Source organism: Pezoporus occidentalis, unplaced genomic scaffold (genome assembly GCF_034315485.1).
Source record: "Pezoporus occidentalis ecotype Australia unplaced genomic scaffold, CSIRO_AGI_Poc_V1 ctg73, whole genome shotgun sequence".
Classification (NCBI taxonomy): domain Eukaryota; kingdom Metazoa; phylum Chordata; class Aves; order Psittaciformes; family Psittacidae; genus Pezoporus; species Pezoporus occidentalis.
The window spans coordinates 954723-968380 of record NW_026916082.1 but is presented as its reverse complement, the minus strand read 5'-3'; the positions used below and the strand labels follow the sequence as shown (position 1 = coordinate 968380).

Genomic DNA, 13658 nt, shown 5'->3' with positions numbered 1-13658 from the left:
CAAACATGGCTCTTCAACTCCCAGGCTGACCCCCTGCCCCAGAGAGATCCCTTCTCCTGACCTGCAAGAACAAATTTTAATCTCTTCCTGAAATTGTTTCTGGTGTTCATCTGTGGAGCTGGAATGCTTGGCAAGCACAGAATTAATCTTTGCAGGATGACTGGAAGAAGGTTTTCCTGAACAGACATGGGAAAATAAGTGAAGAAAAAATTGGATCTGAATGTCTTCTCCTTGTGGGTGACTGTCTCGAGACTTGCACGTTTCTGTTTTCCCACTCATCCCTGCATGGCACAGGGGTATCCACAGGGGAATTCCTCCTGGCCTCCTTCTGCTTTTGGGAACACAGGTCAGACCTGAGGTCTTGGGCTGAGCACCCAGAAAACACAGAATACAAACTCAGCTGGCACGATAGTACATTTGAGCTCAAGACTCTGGAAAAGCATTGAGAGGAACAGAGTAGTAGAGGCAGAACAGGATCCAGTTCTCCAGGGCAACATTTGAAGACTTAGCCATAAAACTATTGTGATTTTTCTGCAATTACCTGCCTCATTTACTACACACCTTTTAATTTTGACAAACAAAGAGGAAGTCATATAGGCAAGAGTATACCTTATTCCACACTCCTGATTCATGTCGCATCTCTGTGCACTGAATGAGGCAGACATGCTTTGTGAAAAATAGGTATGATCGATCCTTCAGTTAGATACAGCATCAAAATACACATGCAACAGAGGTAAGGCTGAAGTGCTGAGACATTTCTTACATTCTGTGTGCTAGCTTTTGCAGTTAACAAGGAGTCTAACTCCAGGTTTGTTTTTACTGCACTGTATTGCCTCGTATGGCAGAGTCTGCAGCAGTATCTGATGCGTAACGTGTACGTTGCACATGATCAAAGGCTTGAGTGTCATCTTCTTCCCGGGAACAATGACTGCCTAAAGCAGCAGGAGCAGAAGTTATGTAAAGGTAGGGTTAAACAAACCTCCTTCTCCCCTCTGGGGAGAGTAAGCAGTCCAGGTGAGCAAGGTAGGAGGGGAGAACAGTCTGCTTTGTGCTAGGCAGGCAGAGAGCGCCACATAAAAGCACAGGAGCTTTGCAGAAGCATGTCCTGACTCCCATCACTGGAGACTTAATGATGGTAATTCCCAAAGGATGATGCATGCTGACAGGCTTTGACACAAACTACCCCAGGATAATATTAATATGTATTAAAGGCTCAGGCAACTTTATTGGGACGGGCTTGATCAGAAACACATTTCAACAGACCTTTATCATCTGCTGGAACATAAGTAAGGGAGGGAGGGAGAACACATGAACAACCTCACCTTGCTCTGGGTAGGTTTTGGAGACAAACAAGGTTGATCTGTGAGATTAACTGCATGCTTGGCTTAACTCAGACACTGGACCAAGAACCTTGGATGCTCCACCAGGAATATGAATGTCACCATGGGGTGGTGTCTGTCTGCATGGTCAGCATCCCTAACCCTCCAACATGTGGCCTTTTGCTATGCATCTGGAACATCCACTCCTTGGAAAGGAGAGGAGAGGTGCTTAGGGAGGCAGTGTGGGGGCTCTGCTGTCACAGCACTGGGGGAAGGGGGAGTGGAAGAAAGAACCACGGAAGCCTTTGATCATGTGTAATGTTAATGCCAAGTGTTGCACATCAGAGACTTTGCCAGGGTAACTAGCATATAAACAGGAGCCTAGTGTTAACAAGGAGGACTTCTTGAATATGTTTGTACATTTCTGAGTCAAAGCAATTTCCCTACTCAACAATACATGACACAGTGGAAGAAGTTCAGAAATAAACCAGCCTGACATGCTTAGACCTTTAATAGAATTTGGCTTCTTAGAAGTAATTAAATGTTACTTAAATGAAAAAATAAAAAAAATAAAAAAGAAAAAAAGTCCAAGTACTTGGGAAAGGTGCCAATTTGACAGCTCTGGAGAATGAAATAATCTAATCATCCTCAGAGCATGGGCAGCAGCAGGACAGGCTTCCCTTACTAACATGCCTCGAACGTGACCTGGAAAGGCTGTTGATAGAAAAGGGGTGTACAATCTCCGTGGTCTAATGACTCCTGGCCTTTTCTGCTGAGACAGCTAAAACAGCAGAGTGCCAGCTGTGGTGGGGATACAGACACCTGTCTGGTAGGAATGACGCTGGGACCTGCCAAACTCCTGTCATCTGTTAGCCCTCCACTGCACCACAGCGACTCTCAGCTCATTGCTCAGCCTGGGAGCAGGGGCTGACTGCAGCAGCTCTATGGCCTGTCCCACCTTGGACATGCTCCACTCCAGCCCACAGCATGTAAACAGGAGGTACTGTGTTTAGTCTGCAGGTTTGGGCTTTCACTGCACCAAAGCTCAGCCTCAAGAGAAGGCAGTCGCTGGCTGCTGCAGAACCAAGGTCAGGATTTTTCAGGCTCTTATTTCTCCCCTAAGATAGGGGAAAAGCCCACAGGAGGAGATGCTTGCCATCTCTCTTTCTATAGTCTCTCCATTTACTTGTCCTTGCAACAAGCCCCTGCACTGCAGTGATCTGCTTTCAGCCACCAGCTCTCCTTGGAGCTCATTGCTGCGCCTGGGGTCCCAAGCAGGGGAGGAGGAAAATCCTCTCCGGGCCTTGCTATGAAAGCTTTGCAGGGCTTGCCAACTCAGCCAGCCCAGGCTGCAAGGGACTAAACCAAACACAGCTCGCCTCCTTGGAAATTTTATGCACCAGAACTTCTTTTACTTCTGAAGCAAAGCTGCATGAACCTCCCTCCTCTACTCACACCACCACACGGGACTGCTGAGCACAGATGAAGCCTCCCATTGCATATTAAGCCAAGAGCCTCAGACACTCCCACATGTATATCGCACAACTGGGTGCTCCTCCAGTTGTCCTGTGCTGCTTTTAGCTTCCCTTCCTCCCCTACCCAGTCTGTCCTCCTTCATGCTCATCACAGGACAGGGCAGGAGCCAGCAGTGAAGCCAGTCACGTCAGATGAGAAAATCCAATACATTGACCTTGTGTAGGAGACAAGCGAGGAAACTTGCTTCTCATTGCTGCTCAGAAGCCAGCAATTCTTCACCTTTCCCACCAACCTACTCCAAAAATCTTCCAGAATTTTCCACCAAACAGACATGGAATCAACCAGGTTCATAAGGGTTAACATGTCTGAATGGTGACCTGATCCTTGCCGTTATTCACAATTTAGAGGTTACCTGACTACTCTACACATCAATACATTTCAAGATGTGATGTAAATGCAAACAAACACTTATGTTTGGAGTTAACACAGTCACAAGATCCTGTGTATCATGTGTTGGCAAGCACAGGGACCAACAGCAAATGACCCACCCTTAAACCTGACCCTTTGTTGTTAATCATTAGAGGAGCGTTGCGCTTTTCAGTCAGTACAATCAAAGCACGCAAGCTCTTTGAAAATCCCTACACACAACATGATTCTAGCCAAGATCAGCTCCTTTACAAGTCATATAGATTTCAAGGTATGATGTCCTCCAGACATATGAACAGGGGCAGTGGAATGCCTTGAAAACAAGTCACTGGAAGGTTAACTGCAACACTGCAATGCTAAAACAAATCTCTGCCTTCAAAACAGAAGTGGAGGCAGGAATGCCACAATAACAATGAAGGCAGAGACTTCATGCATGCATATAGTCCCGCAGAGATGGGCTTTTCAGCATAAACACATTCCTCAAAGCTTTTTTATTTTTGCAATATGTTCATAACCATGAAGAAATTCAAGGTCAGACTAGTGATACACCATCATATCATTAGTGCATCACTGCTCCATAGGGCTGACCCTCAACATTAAGCAGATGGGGAGCTTCCAAGGAAAAATCTGTGATACAGAAAAACTGGGTGCAGAAAACGTGTGGGTGCTTTCGTTGTGAAAGCTTTTGAGCTTTTGTCAAAGAATCCATTGGAAAGAGCTGAAACTGAAAGAAGCAGTGCTCTCTGTGCTGCTCCCCTGCTAGTGATGATGTAAAACCGAGATCTTGGCTCTGCAGGATCACAGTCCCACAGCTTTCTAGCTCTTCTGCCCTGGCTCCATTCTTGTTTAGGTCATTCCACTCTGCCTCCCCAAATTCCTTTCTGGAAGAAATCAAGAGTAAATACTGCCTGTAAAGTGTTCGCTGACTCCACAAAATGCACACTTACATTCACAGATGATTTTTTAACTTTCCAGCTACTACTCATCAATTTGAATTCCATTAATACAAATAGTTAACAGTTCACCATTATTTTTTGAGTCCATAATTACTGAAAATATTATGCAAGAGCTATAAGAGATGGTGCAGCAGAAAACACAAGTTTGTTACCCTTTTAAACCACAGAAGCCCTTAGCAGGATCAGTTTTAGGACACACTAAAGGAGGAAGGGGGAGAAAAAGGAAGGAGGCTCTCTCACTTGTAACCAAGGTCCATGTGCTGCATAGGGGTGCTCTTCTGTAGCAAAGGCTCCTTCTACTCCCGTTGATACAAATGTGATTGCTGTATCCCCTGTAATACTTTTATATGTAAAGTGCCGTCCATGTAAGAGCCTTCCCCTGGGGAATGAAACATACGTGTGTGAATTGAGAGGGTATGAGCAGCAAACAACAGAATGATGAAGACTGTACCTTCTGCCATCAGCATGGGAAACCTTTTTGAAGGCAGCAACTATTAATTTTTCTGCAATATATATGTATGATTTGCTCCACAAAGCAGGTCACAAGCCTCCTGCCGAAGCTGGGAGTTCCCCTTTATCTCCCCCCTTAATCTCAGGGCCTTGTTACAGAACTAGAATACATCTACAGCCCACTGCATGCCTGTCACCATGATGAGGTGCTGACGTATGTAAGGGCAGGGGACTACCAGTCTTTCAGTAAGATGAAAACTGTGAGAAGGGAATCCGGACTCCGTATCATGTGGGAATCTGAAGATGAATTTCTAAGCAGGCTTATCGGTGGGGCTAAACTTACCTACTGTGACAATACCTACTAATCCATTGCCCTGGTGCTTTATAAATGTAATCTGTATTAAGCAAATGCCTAGAAAACATGCATACCTGACTGTCTAAAGTATCATTTCCCTTTTTTTTCCGTCAGTGCTTTCCACAAGGAAAATCATGGTTCTGGTATTTAGGTTCAGAGCATGTGTAACACGCACGCATGGCTTCCAACATGCAAGGGGGAAAACTTCAGGTAAGATACATTGCGCCTAACATCCCAGTTGCTTGATGAGTTACTGCTGGTCAGCTGAGATGTGGTAACTGATGAGACAGACCATTCACACAGTTGTGATGTAAAATAGAATATATTCATGTTAACTATCCCACTGGTTTCTCAACAGGCACAGGCAAGTGTGCACCAGCTGCTGATAACTCTGATACTACAGATATGTAACTCATTAAGCTGAAGTAACTCAGTCACCTACAACCATTTGTCTCAACCCCCAGTTCATCTTTATGTTAAGGACTATGATATTTGCCACAGGTATTTTTAAAAATGCTGCTGACTGAACTGTGGAAACTCGGAAAAGTCACTTGCAGTGGTATGTGAAGCCTGAACCTTCAAAAGACAATGTTCAGAGTACACACGCGATGTTTTTGCTCCTTCTGTCATGTATGTGACATAATTTGGCTGAAAAACACACTTGCACGCATGAACTGACTGCAAACAGACTTTGCACAACCACCTGTGTCTGAGCCCATAAGCCAGAATTAACAACTTAAGGGATTTCTTTGACAGAGAATGTTAAGACATCCCTTCTTTATCACAGAGTTGCCAGTGTTACATTAATACCCCCCCCCCCCCCCCCCAACCCTGTCCTGTTTCAGCACTCAAAATACACTGAAGGACATAAAAAGAATGAGAAACAATCTTACCCTGATGAACGCACATGCAAAGAATCATCTGTTTCTAATGTGTTTTGGCAAAATGTCTCAGCTCTGGCCTTTAAAGACCCATTGCATGCATGTCTGTATGGTGAAACAACGCCACAAGGCAAAAGCAGCATGTTAGCACAAGCTGAGGAGGAGGACAGCTTCGCTCACCTTAGACAGAGGGGAATGAGTGCTCCGGACTCCTGGTTAAATTTCAGGTGTACACTCTCCAGCTGTCTTGTGCGGATTAGCTCATGAGGAATGATAGCTGCTGAGCTCTCGCTCTCTAAGCTGTCCTTACGGCTTCTAAAAGAAGAGACAAAATGCACGTATTTAGGATCCCAGTGCTGTGTGCTTTCTGCTGTGTTTCAGAGCGATTGTGTGAATGCTGAAGGACACAGGAGCAAACTGTACAAATGCACATCTGAGTTTTCATCACTCCTACAGAGACACAGCCTCCCTCAGCCCCAGCATGCAGCTCTTCACCTTGATTTGACGACCTGGGATCTCAATTGGGGCACACACATGGTACATCCCTTCCCAGCATACAAGAACTAAAATTTCCGGAAAGAACGGGAGCAAACCTACGTTCTCCAAAACCCCTTAAAATGGCTTGGAAGAATTACCATGTGTGCCTTCCCTCCTGCTTTTGCTTTATCTTCAGGATTTTTAGGCAGTGGCCTGTAGGACAGAGTTGTCCATTCCCTGGTGCCTTAGCTTGAATATCTTTGAGGTCTGAGGCATCCCTAAGTCATTTCTTTGCACAGTTCAACCAAAAAGTTTTGAGAACCCTCCTCTTCCACCAGCATCAAGTGCAACAGCCAAAAGGTGGACTCTACATGTGACAAGTAGGACATATGAAGATTGTTTTCCCTTGTAAACAGAGCTGCTTTAAGACAATACAGCTTTGCTTTCTTATTCGTTCATTTCTGCAAGACCAGCATATTGTGAAGCTGGGACTAAAGGTCATGCTGTTACGTAATTAGGAACTTTGCCAGAAAGAATCCTCTAGATAATCCAACGGTATATCTCTAAATACTTGATCATAAACACTTTATATGTCCAAAGAGCATCAGTGCGATCCCTTACTTGATAGGCCAGAACAAAGAAAAGGGGGGACTACAATTTTTGCAGATGACAGACTGCTGTGATGTGCCTGACATGCGATGTATTTTTGTCACCTGGCATTCCATGTGAACTTAACAGAGGTTAAGACTTTGTTAAGATAGTTTTTGTAGCACAGAATCACCAGAGTAGGACAGGGAAAGGAGAAGGAAACTGGGAGATGCCACACTGCAATGTGTTTTCATCGTGTCAGACAGACAAAAAGCCAAACAAGGCTATCAGGCTGTGGCTCCATTTGGGAACACTGGTAAACGTGGCCTTTCCTCCACCTAAGAGGAACCACTTTAATGTAAATCTGGAAATGGTCATAAAGAAGCAGCCTGACCCTCACAAGCTGACTTAAATCACACCTTTACTTGATTTTACATTTGGGTTCTGTCCCAAAATAACTCTCATCCACCACTCTCACTGTAATATAGTTCAGTGTGGCTTCCAAAGCAGATCAGCCTGTTGTTTCGCCAGGTCACCCAGACCTAGGTGAGCCTTTCACCCAGACTGCTGAGCTGCCCACTCTGAAATGAGGATACAAGCTAAACTCTGATATCTCACAGTGCTCTCCTGCAAATACTCTGCATGGCCAGGTCAGACATGAGGAGAAAAAATAAACCAGAGCAGCTTGGCTGCCTGCAAGACAAAAAACTGAACCATGCCCCAGGTTCTGCCTTGGCAACACACGAAAGCACTGTGGGCCCAGCAAGGACACAGTAACTCAGAACACAGTTTATAAACAGGGTGGGCTGATGGACTGAGAGTCAGCAAGAGCCTCAAGTTTGGTGGCTTAACCCTGAAGCAAAGACACAACATACTTTGTAGTCTATAGGTGGCACTTAAATCTATGTTTAATCTACTTCAGCAAACATTTTACAGCTCTTTGTAGGTGGGGTCTTCAAAGAGTGGAGTGGGCCAGCATTTTACAGGCTGATTACCAGAGAAGTGCAGTTACAGTTGATTAATGATCAGTTGACCTTAAGCTAAGCTTTGCCTCAACTTCCTTATCAGATCTTATATACACAGTGAGCTGTGGGAAAGTCAGCCTGTGGTCTACAGCTTCCAATCATTCATTTATCAACCCCTACCAAAGGGTCACCCATTAGCAACGCATGATTTTCAAGCAGGCCATAAGCTTGCACTCATTAAATGCAGCTCCGAAGTTTATGCACCCTGGAGCAGATCAGGAGCTTTACAGCAATATTACTGCTATAGACAAGAGACTGTGCCCTTGTCACCTGGACCGCCTAAAAGTGCTGGGCATGTCCCCTTACAGCCTTCCAGGCAACTGCTGCTGTAGGTAGGTTTATGCATCAGAAGGACAAACAGACACAGGACAGTTCCCCATGCCCCATGGCTCCAAACCTCCCTGAGCCGAAGGTGGGATTTTAGGTTCCCACCATGCTATCCAGTACAGCCGCTAGCACAATGGGGCTGCAGTCCGGAGGGAAAACAGCCTCCGGTTGCTAATGCAATAATAGGAATGACGACAACATTCTGGAGGCAAGGGGCAAAGCTTTCTAAGTCTTATTAAAACCAGCAAATGCTGTTTGTCATTACATGCTCAAGAGAAGATGTTGACTAATGTGTAACTATCAAACGGAACTGTCATGACTTTAAGGCTGTCAATAATTATGACTTCACATTAATAAGTAACCAGCCCTTCTGTCAAAAAGGTGAAGGAGTGAAGCAAAATAGCAGTTAATACTTTGAATGACATGAAAGTATTAATCTTTTCCACAAAACCTTCCCAAAATAGTCACAGTCTCTGTGTTTCTCACACAATTTCAGCTATTTAAAGTTAAGGGTGAAGCTCCAATAGCAGAAACCAAATAATCATCTATCTAAGCTAAACCCTTCTATACAAGAGTTGTGTGTTGTGGACTGCATATAATACATCCAAAAGGCCACAGTGCAATTACTTGCAGACTCTGGAATATGTTGCATGACACAGGGACTTGGCATGACCCTTTAAAATTCTCTTTTGGAGAATGGAAATCCTTCCAAAGGGCGATGGCCCAGATGAAGGGTCAGCAGGACTTCAAGGTTGTTACTAATGAAATGCTCATGTCGTAACACACACTGCCATCCACAGCTTGCAGCTTTGAGCCTCAGAAGAAAATGTAGAAAAAGTTTGCTTCCTAACACTAACATCCCTGGTTTTACAACTGTCAGTTACCCGTAAGCCTTTGCTTCCTCCAGCCCATCACCAAATAAATCAGCACCAAAAGCCAGTGGAGTTTTACTTGTTATGACTAAGATCTAGCTGACTATCATGTAAAATGCTGCAAACTTTGTCTAATCCAGATTTAATACTTCATCCAACCCACACAAAAAAATTCATGTTTCTCAGTGTCCAGAAAAAACAAGTCTGGAAAAGCCAGGCTGCTGCATTAGGAAAGGCTGTAGATTTAAATGGAAGCGGCATGCCGGAAATGCCCCAGTTTAAGGACTGCACATCTCATGTTTTGTGAAACTGGAGGGGAGCTGGAGGAGATTAAAACGCATTTCCCTCTGATTGGGAGCTGGTGGGAGGTGTAAACGTGGGCAGTTGTCAGATTAATTCTTTAGATGATTACATTCTTTTTGTTTCTTTAAAGCTGTTTGTAGTTGGGTTTGATGTCTCCTGTTCTGGGCAAGTGTATTGCTGCAGTTACCAAGGTGACTTTAGCTGACTTTCAACTATTTTTTCCAGCTTAGGTTTCTACCAGTAGTCTGCTTCTGGGCAGAGGAGAGAGAGAGAGGAAATGAGGTTTGTTGGGGTTTTTTATTTATTTTTAAATCTCATGAATGCTGATTAACAGCCCATGAACTTAAACAAAGCCAAATCTAATTCTTCCCCCCTCTTTCAAGACAGGGGTTGTCAAACCTTTGCAAAGGTGTCCAATGTGGCCTGCAGCTTTCCCAGACCTCTGTCAACAGGGACAAAGGGCCTGAGGAGACTACATGTCCCAGCGTGCTGTGCTCCTTCTCAATGTGAGCCACACGCTGGAACCTGCTGCCTCCCGGGGGCCCTGCCTTTGTACTAAAGACGAGGGTGGCTGCAACCTTCTTAAGTTGATGGCAATTAGCAGCATCCCATGGGGCTCCTGGAAAATCGCCAATGCAATCACCGGGTTGCACAAAGTTTGGATGTCCCCTCCTTCTAAGCCATGTTTATAACAACCTCTTCTCAAGCAACCGCTGGCAGTTATTTTATGGGATTCAAGAATATCCAGGCTGACTGGATTAAGAAAGGTTTATTTATTCTTGCATTTGTGTTTTGCTTTATGATCAGAGTGTTTGATCTCATGGATCTGTCACAGAAGGAGGTCTCAGTTCCCTTCCAAGCTCTGTCACTGACATAGAGCATAATTTCACTGTATTTCCAAGTTACCCTCCCAGGTACCAAAGGACATACTGTTGGAAGCTGGCTATGGCAAGGGCTCTTTGCAGGAGTGGGTGCCTACTGCACCACTAACCTGAGTTAGTCACTGCTCCTTGCTTTCTCAGCACAAACCCCAGAAAATGAAAACCATCAGTGCAAGCTTACACAGCTGGGAGAGAAAGGTTGAACCACTTGCCCCCCCCCCCCCCCCCCCCCCTTCTTCCTTTCCCAACCTCTTCACTCCCTAACGAAGATACAGTCAAAGATCACTTCAGTGCCGGCAATCCTCCAATGTCTTTCCCACAGTGTCCCCTGAAGGACAAACCAGCAGTTGTGGGAAAGAGCCCTAAGCATTTTGGCAAACAAAGTCAAGGCACACGTCACAGATGCACAGAGGCAAGTGCAGGAATGGGGAGGACATGGTTACACAGCTCCTGCTGTGGTCACACCGAGACAAGGCTAGCTGGACTGTTCAGACCTGGATGCTCGTCACCCTGGTTAAACCAGACAGTGAAGATGTTCTGTGTGCATTTCCTGGCATGGAAGGGCTCCAAGGACAATGCCAGCAGCATCTTGCCACTCACACATCCCTTTAGAAAGCTGCATAGTAACTACTGTCAGTGCTTGCAGGGGGCCAAGACTCTTCCAGCGCTGCAACTGAGCAGGGATGGAGAGATTCAGGCTGTGCCACTGGCACCCTGCAGACTCATTGAGCGAAGTTGAGTCTTTTATGTTTCAGGTTCCCTGTCTGTAAAACCGAGACGTTTTTCCACGTAGAGATGTTGCAAGGATTAAGTCAATGTTTGCAAAGCACTTTTGGATTCCTAGATGGGGAAAGCTATGCAGAACTGCAAATTATTGCATGGTGGCCGTTCTGCACTTCTTCTGACACTGGTTTTCCAGACATTTACTTTACTAGTTCGCAGGCTTGTCACCCAGCACTCAGCCTCATGATGGGAGACACTCCCTAAAGTATATTGCCTCCCCCCATTTAGCATTCCTTACTTAAGCAAGACACCACTGAATGGCGTCTTGATGAGAGAGCATGCCTAAATAAGCAGGACTGGATTGGAAACTTACAGCTTAGTGGCTGCAGAATCAGAAAGTCTAGCCAGAACTGGATAGTTTCAGAGAATGCTGAAATGTTCCCCTTTATGTAAAAGTTTGCCTCCAAGAACTGAAGACAGGAAACCAGCTACACAGACAACAGCTCCCCTCCGCCCAAGGAAAGCAGCAAACAAAATCCAATGCAACTGGGAGAAGCAAAGTGCAGACTGGCCTTGAAGCAAATCCTACATCTTGGTATTACTGTCAGAGCTTCCTCAGAAATGCTGGTCAGATGGAGTTTGTTAATGTGCATTAACCCAGTGCTACTCACTGAAAGGAGACATCAGCATGCCCTATTTACCAAGTCAGGGGAACTGCATGGGCAGTGTACTCCATTTCTGGAAGCGGTGCCTCTGTTACTCATGCTCTCCAAACCAGGCACACCGTGTGACGGTCTGGGGTTTTCCAGGGAGCACTCCTGGAGTGACACAACTCCTTCTTCCCACAAAGGAATGCCAACATCCTGAGATGCTCAGGGTGCAGGGCACCAGAAGGTCACAGCCAGGACAGTTCTGCCAGCCCCACCTGCCGGAGGGTTGTTCCCTGCTCCCTTTGCCAGGAAGCTGCCTTCATTTCCACACACAGCTGGAAACTGTTCAGGGCTGGATGGAATCAGCAGATGGTCACAGAGCTACCGAATGTTCAGGTTTCCCTAGACTCAACCTTTCTGACTGGAAATTGAATGCAGATGGGATCTGAGGTCTCTGGGACATTCAGTGTGGATCCCTGGATGAACCACTGCAATACAAGGGGAGGACCAGTGCCCATACAGTTATCTGGGAATCCCAAACAGAAATAGGGGAATCAGGTATGTTGAACCACACCACCTTATGCTTCTTGAGAAGGGGAAAAGCGATAAACAGCAGAGATATGCTGGAAAAGCCTCATCAAATTACTGCAGCCTTGGGAGACCTTTTTAGAACACTCAAGCCTCACCTTCAGACACGAGGATGCACACGGCCATTACTTGACTCCTGGCACAATGAAATGTAGCAATTATTGATAATTTTAGCCTCAGCATGTGCAGCAATGCAGCATGCCAGCTCTAGGTTTCTACTCCATGCCTCAGCTCACAGGAGCTGTAGAACAGTCTGAGTCAGCCAAGGGGCAGAAAAATATCACTTTCAGCAACATTGCGTGATCAAGGGGACCCTTGAGGGGTGGAAAAGGTCATGAATTCCCCTATCCCAACCCTGGCTCTCACTGCAACTGTGGCAAATTAACTCCTCTATCTTCCTCTACAAAGCGGAGATACTATTTGCCTACCTCACAGGAAAGCAGAGAGATAATTACCAAGGAAAACTAAAGACTCGGCTCCAGAACTTACTACATGAAGAAATTAAATACTGAATGAAGCAAGACTCCACAAGTGCCACTTAACTCTGACATCTGGAGCTTCCAGCCCTCCAAGGTCTTAGCAGCAGCAGGACTTAGGCTAACATCTAAATGTTCCCTAAGGGTAAGAGCTCACTATACCCAAGAGTGAATCGGTATGGTTCAGGCAACCGGAAGCTTTGCCTGTCTGTCTGAGCAGCACCTACTAAGGTGCTAAGGGGTCCTAAGAAATAAACAATGTAAAGTACATTTATATTCACACACACCCCATTTTTCCAAGCAGTAATCAAGAGTATTATGTTACCTATGGTCGAAATGATTAGTCATGTTTCCAAAGATTAATTTACATGTTCTTTTGTTTTATGTGTACTAACTGATTTAATGGCTGCTTACGAACTGAGCTAACAGTCATTTTGAGAAACAGATGTCTGGTGCAGTTGTAAGCATTAAGAGTGCTTTTATTCATATCCTTAGGAGAAAAAGGGCTACACAGTCTACAGTAATAACACTAATGAATCAAAATACCACAGCTGCCCAACAGGGTTCTGACAGAAACCAGTTTTTTCTCAAAGGAACTTTTTTTTTAGGACTCTGGGACAGTGAACAACTGGTAGTATGCATGCTTTACATGTAAGTATGTGCTTTGCTGGGGCCAGAACACTGAATCAAGTCCTATCTGCACCCAAACAAAAGGAGGCTTTTGCGTAAGTGCTGAAAACTGTAACTACACAAAGGCAGTGAAATTTGTATGGAATTTGGATCCTCCACATTTTATACCAATAAATATTTGAGAGTTTGAGTGCTTCTGATACAATTTTGTGACACTGAATGCAGAACAGGTTGCTGCCTTTAAGCTCTGATAGA

At 45.2% G+C, this 13658-nt stretch overlaps 2 protein-coding genes across 5 annotated transcripts in view; one reads left to right on the top strand and one right to left on the bottom strand.

Moving 5' to 3' along the window:
• Nucleotides 1-13658, top strand: part of CUNH10orf95 (chromosome unknown C10orf95 homolog) — a 174958-nt gene that overhangs the window by 53733 nt on the left and 107567 nt on the right. The window lies entirely within an intron of this gene.
• Nucleotides 1-13658, bottom strand: part of SUFU (SUFU negative regulator of hedgehog signaling) — an 89492-nt gene that overhangs the window by 12255 nt on the left and 63579 nt on the right. For 3 of the 4 annotated variants that reach the window (XM_062601852.1, XM_062601853.1, XM_062601855.1), the window contains exons 9-10: nucleotides 6044-6178; nucleotides 4418-4556 (exon numbers count right to left, since the gene is read on the bottom strand). In XM_062601852.1, coding sequence (XP_062457836.1) covers nucleotides 4418-4556; nucleotides 6044-6178 — 274 coding nt within the window. Of the gene's footprint in view, nucleotides 1-3173; nucleotides 4103-4417; nucleotides 4557-6043; nucleotides 6179-13658 lie in introns of those variants that run through there. The other variant, XM_062601854.1, reaches the window with a different exon arrangement.